Source organism: Electrophorus electricus, chromosome 6 (assembly GCF_041902795.1).
Source record: "Electrophorus electricus isolate QZ-2024a chromosome 6, ASM4190279v1, whole genome shotgun sequence".
NCBI lineage: Eukaryota > Metazoa > Chordata > Actinopteri > Gymnotiformes > Gymnotidae > Electrophorus > Electrophorus electricus.
Genome location: NC_137502.1, coordinates 9,141,457 through 9,158,719, shown reverse-complemented (window position 1 = coordinate 9,158,719; position 17,263 = coordinate 9,141,457). Strand labels below are relative to the sequence as shown.

At 40.5% G+C, this 17,263-nt stretch overlaps 1 protein-coding gene across 3 annotated transcripts; it reads right to left on the bottom strand.

Annotated features, from left to right (window-relative positions):
• Window positions 1-1,814: 1,814 nt before the first annotated feature.
• On the bottom strand, window positions 1,815-16,416 carry ano2a (anoctamin 2a). 3 transcript variants are annotated; one of them, XM_081715318.1, is made up of 26 exons: window positions 15,533-16,133; window positions 15,086-15,249; window positions 14,286-14,576; window positions 13,917-14,009; window positions 13,190-13,341; window positions 13,029-13,083; window positions 12,619-12,670; window positions 12,425-12,480; window positions 12,037-12,084; window positions 11,747-11,811; window positions 11,493-11,627; window positions 11,023-11,183; window positions 10,844-10,926; window positions 9,323-9,400; window positions 8,995-9,060; window positions 8,014-8,088; window positions 7,594-7,795; window positions 7,234-7,345; window positions 6,967-7,024; window positions 6,768-6,868; window positions 6,357-6,505; window positions 5,800-5,952; window positions 5,645-5,697; window positions 5,111-5,292; window positions 4,856-4,961; window positions 1,819-4,651 (listed from the first exon to the last, which is right to left on the bottom strand). In XM_081715318.1, the coding sequence occupies exons 2-26, from the start codon at window positions 15,221-15,223 to the stop codon at window positions 3,482-3,484; spliced, it is 3,834 nt and encodes a 1,277-aa protein (XP_081571444.1). In that variant the 5' UTR covers window positions 15,224-15,249; window positions 15,533-16,133; the 3' UTR covers window positions 1,819-3,481. The 3 variants fall into 3 exon arrangements, with proteins under 3 accessions (XP_081571445.1, XP_081571444.1, XP_081571443.1); XM_081715317.1 differs by lacking the exon at window positions 15,533-16,133 and adding an exon at window positions 16,147-16,415 and having other exon boundaries at window positions 1,820-4,651; XM_081715319.1 differs by lacking the exons at window positions 5,800-5,952; window positions 15,533-16,133 and adding an exon at window positions 16,147-16,416 and having other exon boundaries at window positions 1,815-4,651.
• Between the last annotated feature and the right edge of the window lie 847 nt (window positions 16,417-17,263).

The following is a 17,263-nucleotide window of genomic DNA, read 5'->3' as shown; positions in this document are numbered from 1 at the left end:
TACAAGACAGAGGCAGTGTTGATTCCATGTTTGAGTAGGAGATTGATGTCTCAAGTGAAGTGAAAGGGAATCATGAGTTGGTGACTTTTTTAGGAAGACTTACTAAGGTGTTAGGCCCGGTAGCGTCATTTACAGAACTGGAAAGTTATACCCACATTAATTTGGGAAAATAAGTTGATAATCACAGTGCCTAAAGATGTCTACTATAGTGACATGCAACATTAAAAAGTGGCTGAGTATTATGTGATATGACTGCTTTGATATGACTTTGGTGGTTTGGTCAAAACATTTAACATCACCTGTGGCCAATGTTTACATAGTTATATAAAGCTTAAGTCTGCATTCAAGTCTGGGAACAAAGATGCTCTAAGATATGCTAGAGCCAACTTGAACTGAGGCGTGAGAGCAGCAAAGCATGCGTATGGACAGAAAATCCAGAGTCACTTCACTGACTCAAAAAACCCCAGTCACCAGCATCAACGCTCAACGACTACTGCCCTATAGCACTCAGTCTCATCATGATGAAGTGCTTCAAAAGACTGGTGAAAGACCATATAATGTCAAGACTTCCTGCAACACTTGATCCACCCAGTTTGCATACCGCCCTAACCGCTCCACTGATGATGCCATTTCAGCAGCGCTTCACCGAAGCCTGACCCATCTGGAGAATAAGAACAGTTATGTGCGAATGCTTTTCATTGACTTCAGCTCAGCCTTCAACACAGTCATACCCCAACACTTGGTAAAGAAACTCAGCCCATTAGGTATTGACACGCCATTGTGCAACTGGTTATTGGACTTCCTCTCAGACAGACCACAGACAGTACGAGTTGGAGTAAACACCTCTGAGACCATCATCATGAACACAGGAGTTCCCCAGGGTGGTGTGCTCATGACTGTTGTGCCAAGTACAACTCAAATCACATCATCAAGTTTGCAGATGATACCACGGTAGTGGGCCTCATCAGCAACGACGATGACTCGGCATACAAAGAGGAAGTGAACCAACTCATCATCTGGTGCGACAATAACAACCTGTCACTGAATGTCAACGAGACAAAGGAAATCATTGTTGACTTCAGGAGGAAGCACACGGTACATGCTCCACTCGCAATCCATGGTACTGCCATAGAGTTAGTGAGAAGCATCAAGTTTCTAGGGGTGCACATTACAGATGATCCAACATGGACTATACACACCACTTCCCACATCAAAAAGGCACAACCGTGCTTTCACTTCCTGTGAAGGATGAGGGGAGCAAACCTTCCATCTCCTATGTTCATGATGTTCTATAGAGGCACCATACAGAGTGTTCTGACCAGCAGCCTCCCGGTCTGATATAGCAGCTACTTCAAAGATGGTCAGGGATCCCACCCATCCTGACCATAGACTGTTCAGCCTTCTGCCCTCTGGTAAACATTACTGCTGCATGCGGTGCAAGATTGCCAGACTTAACAAGAGCTTCTTCCCACAGGCCATTCAACTCCCTTTAACAATACACACGACGTTTTTTTTTATTTTACTTTATACCTAGAAACATAGAATTATTATGATCACTATTTATAACCCACACCCCCATCTTCATATGTAGCTACTTTTTGCAGTAATTTTAATGTTCTGTCTGTGAGCACCTTATCAACATTTTCCAGTGCTAAGTTTACAATATCGGTTACACTGTGCAATAATCACTGGAACAATGTCAATAGTTTCTATATGCAATGTGCAGTATTTTAAATATATATATATATACACACACACACATACACTTGTGCTATATATATATTTTATATATTTCTTGTGTGTTTATATTGTGTCTTGTCTATGCTGACTAATGTCTTGTCTCGTGCATTTACTTTTATGTATATTACATATTTGCATATTGGAGTTCGGAGAAACGCAATCTCGTTCAGCTCTACTTGTTGTATAGTCTGAATGACAACAAAGCTGACTTGACTTTGACTTAATATCATTAAATAGCAATAGATATTTACCATCTGCTGAGTGGTGATTTTTTTTATTAATTCATTCTTCAAATAAAGATATACACAATTTCTTCATATTGTGCACTTATGATGTATCAGATTACTCAAGCATACAACATTTAAAACATATCAGTTTATTTATCATAATGGCTGACATACTGTAGTTATTTTTGATATATCATGTAATAAAACCAGACACTAAATGCTTCTAAACATCAATTATTTATGCTATGATTTATAACAACATAGCAAACAAGTATACTAATTTTTGTACAAATTTTTGTATAAAGAGATATTAAGATGTGGATATTTACATACAGTTGCAAATGCCTTCAACAAATGATTTGCTTTATTATGTCATACTGGAGTGAGACGCCTAGGTGATATTTCACACAGCTATAAGATAAGTTCAACTTTATAGCATATTTAGAGAGCTGTCTGTGTTGTTGTAATATACCACTGTGAAATATAATCACATGCTGAGCTCATCAGATTTATGTAATGTAAAATGTTATACCACAAATATATATCTACACCTAACTTCATCCTCAGGATTTCTCTCCTGAGTATGTATACTGAATTTCTTCATGTTACCTGAATGTTACCTGAACTATTAAGCAAAAATGTAAAATAGACCTATAAAAGGATATGACTTAGTTCAATTTACACAACAACATTAGGATTACTCGAATGAGTCAAGGCAGTTAGTGGCCTTTAAGATTAAATGTGGAAGATGCACGATTCATGTTTGCCTCATTTTTTCCTAGAAACATTTATCGTTGATGTTTTTTATATTAGATGTATATTAGATGTTTTACAGAGTAATTAAATCAGCTGAGCATCTTACTGTTAGGTTGCACATTATGAATTATATCCCTTATACATAGGCAACTTATTGAAACATTTAAAATGAAACATGTGCCAGCATCGATTCATGAACAAGATCATGACAAAACTCAGGCTCCCTGTTGATTTAGCCATGTGCAATGGCCACACAGCACTCTGACCCACAAATGCTGCATAGAAGAATTTTTTACACAAATATTTCTTACACAAATCTGCTCATGGTTTAAAAAGGAATTGAAAGAGACTTTGATAAGTTAATGGTGTGTGTGTGTTCACAGTATCAATGTGTGCCTCACTGTTGTCAAATTGCATTATTTAGTTATAGTGAAACACTAAACACACTGAACATGAGCACTTCTGGGGCTCAAGGATGTACAGAGTGCACATTTCAACACCACCTCTCAGCCAACACTACAATGTCAGAAGTGGATTAGCTGCCAAAATATATGACCATCAACTGTTTTCTCATATGAGATAATAATGTAGAAGACACCTCAATAAAGCAACAAATAGTTACTGATTATCCTGACCTCAGTGAACCTCATCTGAGTCAGTCATAAGTTAGTAACTACCTGGGGTGCCTGGCACTGAAAAAGGTTACTGGTTGAGAGCTGTTGGAGGGGAGGGGAAGAGTTTGTTTTATCCAATTACATTTACACTGGGGTGTTGCGTGTCAACTCACTAGGTGAGAGAGGAATCTTTTGGCTGAGATGTGGGAAGCTGGTGGAGTGGCTTGCGCTAGGTGAACGTCCCCCAGCATCAGGTCCTGTTTGTCTAGGGGGAAGAGTCTGACAGCGGGCCTTGGCTCTGATGGTTGTATTTTGGATTGAAAGTCCTTTTGCTACACTTCCCATCAGCTCAGGCTTGGATGGGGGTCTTGGTAGAGTAGTTGATTGACTACCTGTGAGCTCCAGTCTGGACTGAGGGCGTGGCAGTGCTGTTGATTGGCTGACAGTAAACTCTGGTTTGAAAGGTGAACGTGCCACTGATGTTTGACTGCTTGTGATTTCCTCTTTGGACAGAAGGTGTTGTAAAGCTGCTTGTTGGCAGACTGAGAGCTCTGTGTTAGATGAGGAGCATGAATGACTGGCTGAGAGCTCTGTTTTAGATGAGGGTTCTGATGGTAGTCTTGACATGTTATGTAAGAACTTACTGGGTAATAGGGTATCCTTGTAGCTGAGGTATACATAGCTAGTGGAGTGGCTGGCTCTGCCTGCTCTGTCCTCAGGTTCCGTCGCTCTTTGTCTGGATGGAAGGGTCCGACAGCGGCTCTTAAATTTGGACCTTGGTTCCCAAGGTGGAGGCCCATCCAGGTCAAACTCTCGGTAGCAGGACCCATACGGCTCTGGATTTACTGGAAGATGAGGAATAGATTGATTAAGTTGAGCTGATGGTATGTTTGGTTTGATGGGCCACTGTGGACTGCTGGGCATCTCAATGGGTGAGTCTGCATCAGGGCTCGGGAGCTCAGTGGTGATGGCTACAGGTTTCTCCACAGGCAGCTGGAGTTTACTCTCTCCAGGCTCATTCAGCCTCTCAGTCATCTGGCTTTGTGCACCAGTGACTTCCTCCTTCTCCTCCTCCTCCTCCTCCTCCTCCTCCTTCTCCTCCTCCTCCTCTTCCTCCTCCTCCTCCTCCCAAGGACTCTTAATGCTGATGCTGAAGTCAGCAGGGCACTGGGACACACGGCGCTGCTTGGCTGCCTCCTCACTAAGGAGGAGCTCCAGCAGCAGGACCTTCTCCAACTTCAGCCGTTCCTTCAGTGACTGGGGCACATCTGGGATCAGCCAAGCCACCAGCATACTGAGGAGCATGGCAAGGTTCTGGAAACACACACAAGTGTAATGCATACATCTGTAATTATGAATTATTTGCATATTATATACATCTGAACAATTATAAATTAGCCTTGACTATGAATATGAATTGCATGCATCTTAGGATGTTTACTAAATTTTAAAATTTGTTAAACATCTGAGCTATCATACAAAACAGAATGAAAACCATATAAGAGCTATTCCACTGACCTGAAAAAAGATGACAAAAGCCAGTCTAGCAGCTAGGACAGACCAGTACTGCTTAGAAAGTTGATAAGACTCAGGGGACCAGGGAGGGTCTCGATAATCTTTATACCTAAAAGAGAGACAAAGAGAGTTACCGATATTGTGAAGAAAGGAAATACTCGGTGATTTATATGATCATATATGTGTATTTATGTGTGTGTGTGTTTGTGTATGTGTGTGCTTGTGTGTATGTGTGTGTGTTTGTGTCTATATGTACACCTGCAGACACGCAGTTCTCGGTCAAAGCGTGTGCTGTTGGGTGCTGTTCCTTGTTTGAAGTTAGTGGTGTTGAAGTATGCTAATGTGTGGTCTATATATCCATGCATGGTGCCTGTTTCACTGTACATATATTGATACACCATTCGAGGAATGAACTCTGATGTGAAGGATATAACAAATGCCTGAGAGAGCAAGATTGACAGAGAGAGAGAGAGAGAGAGAGAGAAAGAGAGAGAGAGAGAAGGAGAAAGAAATAATGAGATTTGTTATTCTAATGTCCACATGTCCACATTCAACATAGATATTACTTGCTATTTTTACATTTCTGTACTATTTAATCCAAGCTATGAGTGTTTTATTTGAGTATTTTTATTTGAGCGTGATTAACATTAGCAGAGTTAATAAAGTTAACACCTACACAACCAATTACTCACGTTTCAGCAGTTAAATAATTTTTCACAGTGATCTATCATATAAGTACTAATCAATTTTATACATGCAAATAGCATAAAGAAAAAGCTGTTTTTTGCATACATTTGTGATCACAGCAAACTTGCTTATCCCACTCAGGATATTGTACCATATACCTAAGAAAAAAAGAAAAAAGAGAAAGAAATCTCTGAGGACACAGAGACAAACAATGTGCTGCTTGAGGTGGCACACAACACATCTGTTGACCAGATTCCTACCGATCTCCTTTGCTCTGATAGCATCCGGCCTCCGTATTTCAGTGACAAATTTTGCAGCATCGAGGCGAATCTCAATGACATTATTGAGCAGAGCAAAGAGGGGAGCCAATGGGAAAGATGCCACAAATAGAGTCACAAATCCATACTGGATAACTGCAGATGACAAAGACAAATCAATCATGCATTCATGCATGCATAGAACAACTTTTCTTAAAATTCCAATGTAGCCCATTTGCTTTCCTGTTTTACCATATGGAATGAGGCATGGCTTCTCCCAGAAAGACTAAACAATAGCCCCTTCAATTACAGCTTCCTTACAGGAAATCTCTGCTTCCTTTCAGAGTATACTTCATTCTGATCCTTTCATTTTCCTGCTACTGAAACACCTTGAAGTTCTTCTTATGAACATTTTCTTATGTCCAAAGTGGACAGCTGCCAATGGCAGCATGCAGCCAAATGCAGTCACTAAGCTCTGCTTCACTTACTGATGCGAGTGACCCAGGAAATGAAAGACACCAATCTGACTGAACACAAATGAGGTTTAGTGACACACGTACTCATCTCCATGTACTCTGGGCTCAGGCCCTCAAATGGCTCCAGCTCGTAATCTAAAACCCAGCGGTGACGTGGACGATTCAGATCCTTGTTCTTCTTCTCCCCACCTTCCTTCTCCTCTTTATATGAGCGATACATCTTCTTCAGCTTCCTGCAGAGGGAGATAGAAGCATTGAAATGCACAGTAGACTGAGGGCCCTTTTAATGTTTCAAAGATTGGAATGTTTCAAGAACTTTTGCAATCCTTGGAAAATATCTTAGATGCCTACAAAACTGCATCAATGTGTGTGGAATATGTGTGTGTGTGTGTGTGTGTGTGTGTGTGTGTGTGTGTGTGTGTGTGTGTGTGTGTGTGTGTGTGTGTGTGTGTGTGTGATTGTGAGAGCGCATCTGTATATGTGCATAAAACTCACGGGACGGCGATTTCAAACACATTGTTCTGAATGAGTTGCTTTCCCAGCATGATTATGCCAAGCTGAATACACACTTCAATAAGACAGCCTCCTGGAGCACACTGTAATACACACACACACAGGCGCACGCACACACACACACAAAACATATAAATGGAAAACTATACAAATGGTATGTTGGACAAGACTTTGTTCTTACCTCCTCCATGCGGAAATCTCCAAAGACATACACATAGTCACCAGGACGCCCTGCAAACCTTAATCACCCAACAAGGTTTTGTGTTAGATAAACAACAGTGCTTTACTTGGCCTACTATCTATACATTATACACAACACAACACATCATATCTTATGCAGTTCTTGTTGCTCAACAGTGCCAATCATCAATTCATTAATGCATGCCATGTTCCAAAACTGTGAAAATGTTAAAGAATACAACACTATTCTTTATCATAAAGTGCTAACCTGCCCTTGAAGAAAGCAACATAGAAGACTGGAGCAAAGGCATTCATGCTCTTGAGCAGAAAAGCCTTCAGGATCAGGTGCTCCTCGAATGCTGCCTCGGTCTTTGGGATCTCTGCAGCCCCACAAACAGCAGCATATCATCACCACTGGGCATGAGGGGGTCATGAGTAGCAGCAGTGTGGCCTCACCGTTACATTATTATTGACCAATAACTTTATCATCTCAGTGCTGTAACAGCACAGTGGCAATTATACACTTTCAAATGTGCTCTCCTGTACAGATTTGTATACAGATTCTCCCATACAGATACAGATTTCCTCTATCCCCCCTGACCCCCCCCAAACACACACACACACAGACCCAGTTCTGTGATCCAGGCTGCCACAGCACCGTAAATCTCATCCAGCACCAAAACCACCAGCAGGTTGATGATGACAGCAGTGGTTGTCACAGTAACTCGTACATTGGCCTTGGCCTCAGGGTCGGGATTCGTTGACATCACAACAAAAACAATGATACGGTAAAGAATAACACCAGACGCTGCTGAAAATGTCACTCCCACCTGAAACACAGACAGAGAGGTGGGAAATGGGGCAAGAGACGGAGAGAAAAAGAGAGAGCAAGCACGGGGTGAGCTAGAGTTAAAATCATAAAAACTCATGCATAAATTAGGACAAGATGAGCTAATGAATAAATCCCATCATAAATTAGCATAGAGTGAGCCATTAATGAAATCACAAATACATATATTTGCATAAACAAACAGACACAAATACCAACCATGAGAAGTATTGAGGACATATTGATGCAGTATCCTGGCAATCGGTCCTTCCATGTAAGAGATTCTGAGGCAAGCTACAAAAAATGATGGCAAGGATGTTAGATTTTAAAACATTAAAATCATTACTACAATACATCTCAAAAGTTGGTAATAGGCATAATAGGTAAGAAGCTATATTGAAATGCATTTTAAAATATGGTCAAATGTAGAATGCAGTCCCAACACTTCAACAACACAAAGGGCAAATAATCGATAATGTAGTCTGCTCGTAAGAAGCTGACCAAAAACCACAATTACAAAGTGGATACACACCTATGAACACACATATGCTCAGAAATGCACCATAATTAAAACTGATAAATGTTCTCACTCACACATCCAAATCCTCCCAACCCCAAAATTACAACCACACACTAAGTATGTTTTTATTAGAGGAATGGCACCACTTTAATTTATGTTTTAATCCATCACTGGCTCTAATCCTACATAATCTATGTGGAATTCCTTGGAAGGGTAATCTGCTTCCAGTGTGTGTCTGTGTATGTTAAGGGGGGGGTGGGGGGGGCCACAACATCAATAATAATAATAATAATAAAAACACCTATAATGTCACATAACAGAAATTGCTACCATATTAAATGACTTTCGATTCTTCTAATTGTACATGTGCAACAAAGTTAAAAACTCTGAACCCAGACGGTAACCTCACCCACTTATCATTTAACCAGACATGAAGAAGAGAGTAGAGGAGACAAGCCAGAGGATGAGCAGGTGTAGTCTGACCCCTCTACTTCCGACTGACAGCTGACAGACAACTAATAACATTATTCCCAAAGCCCCACCGCCCTCGCTGATAAGTTCATTAGCTCTGTCTCTCCTCTCGCTCTTTCTTGTGCCCCACTATTCTCTCTCTCTTTCAGTCTGTTCCTCGGGATGCACACAAACGCTGTCTCCGCCCCCTTGCCCCTCAGTTCTCTCACCATTGGCTGGCCTCCTTTAGCAGACAGTAGCTTCTCCCTGCCTATGTCATCTGTTCTCCCATCCATCTGCAAAACAGAAAAAAAAAGAGATTATTGACACATACTCATGCATACACACCCAGTGCTTCGGGTCTTAAGGTTCAGAAACATCCAAATGCTACTTTATAGGCACACAAACAAAAGTTTACTTTAGTTCCGAAACATGAATGCCTATTACCTCCATCGAAAGGCTCAGTATGCATGAAGGCAGTAGGCTGCATTTCGTATATTTCAGACAAGAGGTCGCTTTTGTAATTAAAGATCCTCACTCAGCATTATAATCAATTACCTCCTCTTTCTTTTTGTTCTTGCATTTTTTCTGATGTTTTTTAAGAAGAAAATCCTCATACGCAGGACGGAGTTCATCCTGAGTAAAACAGAAAGTAGAAAAAAAAAAATCAATATCAATATTACACAAAATGCAACCAAAATGCAAAATGCAACCCAATATATACATATTATAGAACATAATTTCAGGACGAAAGAACATCAGCAAGACCCACAATGCACTCCAATCTATAATCTCAAAAATGTAAACAGGACTCTATGTTTATGGTTGAAGTGTTGAAATCTTGTAATGTTATAGAGCAATAATATTTCCAACCTAAATTTGTCTTTAAAAAGTGTTCTAACCTATTGCAAAACCTATTTCTTCTTTCTTAACCTCCAACTTATTTAAAATGTTTGTTATATTGTGTGTACTTAATAATTCACCTGTCTCAAAATACTGAGCTTCATAAATCTCATGATTCTTTGACATTCTTACCATTATGTTTTTTTGCAGTATAAGGCTTGAAGATGCTCTGTTCATCCTCCTAACCTTACCTCAGCAGAGCAATATACCCTGCAGTCTCCTGCCTGAAGTCCTAACAGCTGACATCTATTAATTTACCTTTAGGTCACTTTATTACTTCTTTTTGAAGCATGATCTATTTAAAGAAACTCAATAAATCGAATTATTCTGCCTAAAGTTGCAATGTAGAGTTTAGGGCTAAGGCTATATAAGGACCAGAATGGCACAGGTCCAATCAAATTAACATATGATCCATCCAATCAGGTATCGTATGGGAAACGTACTACTTCCAAATATAACATGGAAACAATGAGGACAAACAAAAAACAACTAATACCACAATTTAGTACATGCAAGCTAATCATACATCAATTCAAATCATTATATTACAACTGCACATTTTACAATATGTTACATTTCATTTGAGTCATTTTTAACTGGAGGAGGCATGTGATGGGTAACACCACTGTGTCATACACTGAAGATCTGGTCCCCTGTCTAAGCAAAGACACAACCTCAATAACAGTTAGAGTTCATGGCCAAGACTCCTAACACCTGTGAAACACATGAGCAACAAGAACAAAAAGAATCATGAAGGCCCTGGATTTAGACGTGCTGCACTGGATGTTGGGGGAAAGAGGAGAAGTTGTGTGCCAGCAAATGAAGATGAAGGTGAGCTGCAAAAGTGATCATACTGATTTATGAAGGTGGTAATGTGGGTTACGAATGTATGAAACCATCAATCTCGCTATCTTGCTGTCTCTTAACATTACATGAAAGTTGCATTTGTATAACATTATTTTATAACATTCTGTAATTCTGTGTAAACTAGATTTAGGCTATAGATGTTCTGATGATATAACATTTTAGGATACCCTCAATCAAACATGAAACACACTTATATGCACACACACACAAATACACACTGCACTTGACTTTGTGGAATCAGTCTAAACACACTGGCTGGCACTGCCCTGGTTGCAGGAGCTGCTGGGTTGTGTCTAACAAGACACTCACCTCCTCTTCCTCCAAGCCTGTCAGATCCCAACTGTGCTGCAGACACCTCTGTCTTCTCTTCCAGTGCTCGAGAAACACAGCAGCTGTACACACACACACACACACGCACGTGCACACACACACATATATTCAGGTTCACTTAGAGATATCTTTTTGCCTACTAACACAACAGCACTTACCCCATAGGGACATAAAGATGGCAAAGGCCACAGTGGCGTGGTTGTCAAAGAAATAGCTGGCACGCGCTGTGCCACACGTGCTATTCAGCTGCCAGTAATCGCACACTCGATCACACAGGGGACACATGGTGAAGTTCAGGTGCCCATCACACATCTCCTGACTGATAGATAGATAGATAGATAGATAGATAGATAGATAGATAGATAGATAGATAGATAGATAGATAGATAGATAGATAGATAGATAGATAGATAGATAGATAGATAGATAGATAGAATCTTTATATTTGTTTTGATTGCAAGACACAAACTCATACTGACACACAAACAAACATACACAGATACAAGTAAAGAGAAAGCAAAAAAGCAAGCAAGAGAAAGTGGAAGAGAATGTGTGTGTGTGTGTGTGTGTGTGTGTGTGTGTGTGTGTGTGTGTGTGTGTGTGTGTGTGTGTGTGTGTGTGTGTGTACCTGGGCACATTGCTGTCTACAGTTAGCCAGCCATACAGGAACACCATAATTCCCATTGCTGAGGGTGGAATTAATAGTTGAGTATACACACCCAACCAGGCAAAATACAGACCAATCTTCTCCCCAAAGTATTTCCTTCAGAACACAAATTAAGCAGTTGTCAAACAATGAATGTATAAATTTACACACAGGGCTGGCCAGTATGTTTACAAGTTGTACAATTGTACTGAATTTTTTCACGATGCTTGCAGTACCTGATGAGCTCAAGTGGTTGGTATTTGAGGAACACTCTATAATTGGCCCATTCTTCATGCAACCTCTACAAACATACAATTGCTCTTAACAAATAAACCAGACACTTTTTCATACTGAATAAAATCAACTTCTGTTTAATGTGACACAAGCATGCACCATGACACAAGTGCACATTTGCACATTAATAATGACAAGAAAGAGCTTACTGCAGTTTCATCAATCAAGTAAAAGCTTATCCTGAACTCCACCACCTGACATCTGTTCAATAAGAGCAGAGGGAAGAGATTACCTGTCTGTCATTGCGATGCACTTTCTCATCTGAGCTACTGAAATCCCCCTAGAGCAATGAAAGCAAACACTCACACACTGATACAAACCCAGTACTGTCCCTTGGCTAAATTCACAGCCATAGCATAGCCATACACATCACTATCCAACTACAGATGAACTAAATACCCTGTGTGCACCTATACAACCTCTACAGTACTACATGACTAGGAATTATGACATGGCGTGCTCTAGACATGCTTAAACATAACTGCCATATTACTTATCAAATGTTAATTTAATCATATCTAATTGAAAAAAAAATTATGTGAATATTTCTGTAATATGTTATTTGTAAATTCTAAATGTCATTATGTTGCTACGCTAGTGAAAAGTCCACTCCAACTCACATCATGCAAGGGAAAGGCTGAGTCATAGACTCCTTTAGCCAGTAAAGACATGATGCCTAAGACATAAACACAGTGATCTTCACCAATACACATAACCAGTTCTACACTCATGTTTAAAATAACAAACAGTCAATTAAATGTGAATATGCTTGCAATGTTAAAGATAGTTGTAACTCGTGTTTGAAAGTGCTGACCCATAGTCTGACATGTCTGTGTACAGGCTGTCCGTCTCAGGATCGCAGCCACCTACAAAAGCCATATTCATGCACATGCACACACACACACACACACACACACACACACACACACACACACACACACACACACACACACACACACACACACACACACACACACACACACACTCACAAACACGCACACAGAACACACAGCACATGAATCACCACAGTCCCCATCCTTAAGGAGCCCAAAACATATGGAGCCTGAATGTTGCATTCCACTAAACTGTTTGGAGGAGATTTAGGGTCATCAAACTCATCAAAGTTATCAGAAGTCATACAAAATCCCAACAACTCTACAGATTTTAAAATGAATGTTAACGATAAAACGTAACCTATTCCTTAACCGAAACAAAGAAACTCACAATACGGCCACGTGTTGCATTGTCAAACAGGGAGTTTTTCGACTTGATGTCAAACCTAAAAACAAACAAACAAAAAGAAATCAGAGCTTGTTCACATCTGTGTGTGTGAGTTATGGAGATGTGTGTGTGGAAATCTCATGCATATGTCCGAGTCCTCTCACAGATGGAGCTTCTCTCTGCTGAAAGGGAGGGAGAGGACCCAGGCCTGTGGCTGCTTGGGTCCTGGCACCCCCGGCTGAAACGGCTGACTGATCTTCGCCCAGATGGAGCTGACTGCTCCTGCAAGCCCTGTCCTCTCCTTCAGCTCATACGCCTGTAAAGCCAGACAAAGGGAGTCGCTAATAGAAACACAGAGAGCCCTGATGTGAAATTCAGAATGGAGTTAGACCCATTTTTGGAGCTCTTGAGCTGAGTTTGGGAAAGGCAGGGGGGGCACAGGATGACTGGTGATGTGTACAAGGTTCAGACAGCTGAATCAGCACAGTCCCCATCAGCACTGGTTATCAACTCAACAACCCTCTGAATACATACGAACGTTGCAGTGTACACCATAGCACATCTTATTCCTCATAGTAAATATGCTTACCTCCACATGATCATATGGATTATTTTCTCACTGCAATGTTTAAACTTTTTTATCCATTCAGAATGTATATTCAAGTTCATATTTATTTTTGGATTTTATTTGCATATTTAGATTTGTATAATTGCATATTTAGATTTGTCACTGCAATTAGCATTGTGGTTTGGGTGGTTAATTTTCTGTCCAAGTTTTTTTTTTTTTCATGTATTTATTTGGCATTCAAATGAATTAATTCTGAAATAAAAATGTGGATTTTAAGAACAACTGAAACCGAGTTCAATTGAACTGAAATGTGTGCAGCTCACTTTCTTAGTGGGAACTTTGATCTTAAGGAGCTCCGCCTCACGACTAAGTACAGACCAGGGGGCATGCAGGCGTGTAAACCGCATTGTCCGCACCTGAGAGAAAGACAGAAAGAAAAAAGCTGGGACTGAATTGTTAAAGCTAAAAATGAACCCGTGAGCCATAATGAGAAAGGCTTACTCAAGTCATAAGGACAGAGTGAGAATTACACTACAAACAATGAGTGCTGGTAAAGCTGTTAAAGTAAATGTATCAAATTAAATCAACTATGATTCTGTCCCAAGCAAAGGTCACTGACACAAGAGGGGCTCATGCACACACACACACACACACACACACACACACACACACACACACACACATCAACACACCTCATCGTCACGTTCAATCTCCAGGCCCTCCTCCAGCAAGCCTCTTTCAAACTCCTCCCTGATCAGGGCCTTTTCTTCTTCCCAAGGCCCTGAATCCAGGCCTGCCTGTAGCTCCACCTCGGTTACCTCTGCCTGTGTGTTCTTGTGCAAAGTGGTGGAGCTCGGTGAGGGCAAGTTGCCATTGGACACAATGAAATGGCGCCTCTTGTAGTGATAAACAAGTACATAGTCCACTCTTCTGTGACCATCTGCAAAACACAATCCTCCTGTGGTGCGAGGAACTGGCTTCCCCTAATAAACACACACACACATGCACATTTTATGTATTAACAAAAGTTGTTTATTTCAGGTCCATGTTCATGTCTCAAGGAACATTTCTCACTTCGTTAAAGATAATTTTATTAATGTATTCCTTGGTTTATTATTTAATTCATTTGTTTTAATTTGTATCAATAAAAATGTGTAAAGATGGATAACAACTATTACAACAGTCGATTGATTTAACATGTTCAACCTTTCGACATGCCATAGGACATTGAGCTGATCTGGGACAGGGGTAAAAAGTACAAGTGCAATAGAAAAACTACAGTTGTTGATGCAAACAGCAAAATGTTCTTGTCATATATGTCAAACCTACGACTGACAGATTCAGGTTTTGGTTCGTTCATTTTGCATTAAGTTTTGACCTTTTTGTAATTATCCTACTCCATATGACCCTTTTCGTGAGTCGCGCGGGCCGAGGTCAGGTCTACACACGCAGTTGACCTTGAGGAATATAATACTCAGAAACCAGCACGCACAGACTCCTCTGCAGAATCAAGAGCGTCATGTCGAGTGTTGGCTGCGTCCTGGCCGAGTTCAGAGATGTCGCGCGCAAGACTGCGGAGTTTTTCGCTGCGGACGGATGAAGACTCGCTCATGGCTGTGGTTACGCGCATGCGCTCAGGAGTTCCGTTCCATGCCGCTTCAAAAAAGGGATGTGACAAAAGATAGACAGAGCAAGAGAGATAAGGACAGACCGGGAAGAGAGAGACAGATTCAGCACCATGGACAGGTACAAATGGAAACGTGTTAAACAGATCACAAGCTCTTTTCGTATTCACATAGCTAATTCAACATTCCATTGCATACAATAACACCAAGTAGCGCACACACACACACACACACACACACACACACACACACACTACGTAAATGTCTTTAACGCCACTTAAATAGGCTGATCATAGTGATAAAGAGACGCTTACAGGGCTGAGAGTAGTGATTACAGATCTAGTAGTGCTCCGGCGTGGTTACACACCACATCGAGACAGAATGGTTTACAAACCCACACGACAAAGAAAAGATGGAATTATTTATAATATCCGATTAGTAATAGGATATACCGTGTCCCTAGCTTCCAACCTTGTTCAGCATCAGATATAACCACATTTAATGTTCACTAATTATAATATAACCCAAATCCATATATAGCTAATTCACTCTTATTAAGTCCTGTAAAACTACCTCTACAAAAATCGATTATGAAACAAGTTTAAAATACCAAATACGAACGCCTAAGAGTCCACAATAAAGACTGTTTCATCAAGTTATCTATCGACAAAAAAACAGACCATCAATTATGGGCCAATACAAACAGTTCGGAGAACAGTGCGCTATAAATACATGATCTCATTAACACGAATCAAGTGCAACAGTTGTCTGCGCGCCATGAACAAAAGAGCCAGTCTGACAGATTTACGCATGTGACAAACTGACCACATGTCGCTTGGTTATTTCCTTCGTGAAAAAAAACAAAAACAAAAACAAAAAACGCATGTAACACAGAGAGAGGTTACAGATGCAGAAAAGTTACACTCACCAGAGCAAGGAGGCAGCCTATTAAGAGCCATGTTTCCCGGCGAAAGCGTGATTAGAGGACGCAGACCTGAGATGGAGGAAAATCCTCTGGCTGCAAGCTTAACTCGCTGCTACAGTTAGTTACGTGAACGCTCGAGCGGAGGCTTACCCTGAGGCCTTGTAGCAGGAGACCACAGTGTACGCTAAATGACTACTTGTGTAAAGAATATAAACAGTATAATCAGAGCCAATTAAATGCACCCATTCGAAAAAAAAAGAGTAGAAGAAACGCACAAGGCAACAGTGTGGAATCGCTTAAAAGTCGCTCTTGACAAAGGCTTTGTAACACGTGTAACAAACACGTGTTATAATTTATGCATGCACTTTTATTTCTTGGCCATGTTATTATGTTCCGGCCTAATGCATATTCGTTTAAAAATATAAATATTTAACACTGTATTACTAGTCACAGTAGTAATAGGAAGCACATGCGAAATTAGTACATTTTGGAGTTCGTATAAATTACATTTAAAAAGACAGGCTAGAACAATGAGACTGACCATAGGTGGAATTATAGGGTGATGTCATTCTGAAGTATAAAGGATAAAGGATAAGGGGTATAGCTCTGGTCGCTCAAAGTTAATGTTACCTTTCACTGATGCATATGTGTTTATGTGCTACTGTCAGTGTATTTACTGCATTCGGCAGATACTCTTATCCAGACTTGCATATTTACAGGGAGAGTGCTCCCTGGGAATCAAATACTTCACCTTGGTTTTATTCATGCATTGGACCCGTCATGCCTTCCAAACGGTCCTAGCCTACCTTGGACTACATTACCCACATACCTCCTGTTTGTTCCCAGTCCACTGATTATTAGTTTCACCTGAGTCTTGTTTTCCCCTTTGTGTTTCCTTATATAAGATGTTCTGTTAGTCTGTATGAAGTCTAGTCTGTGCATAGTCATCTGTTTCTGAGCAGTTATCTTTGTCTATTGTTGTTTGGTCTTTCTGTTTGTTTTTTTGTTGTTTGTTTTTTACTTTTGCCTTGTCTTCTGGTTTTTGCTCTCTTCCCTGCTCCCATTTTGGCTCAAATATATTTGTCATCTGCTACCTGGATTTTGACCTCTGCCTGTTTTG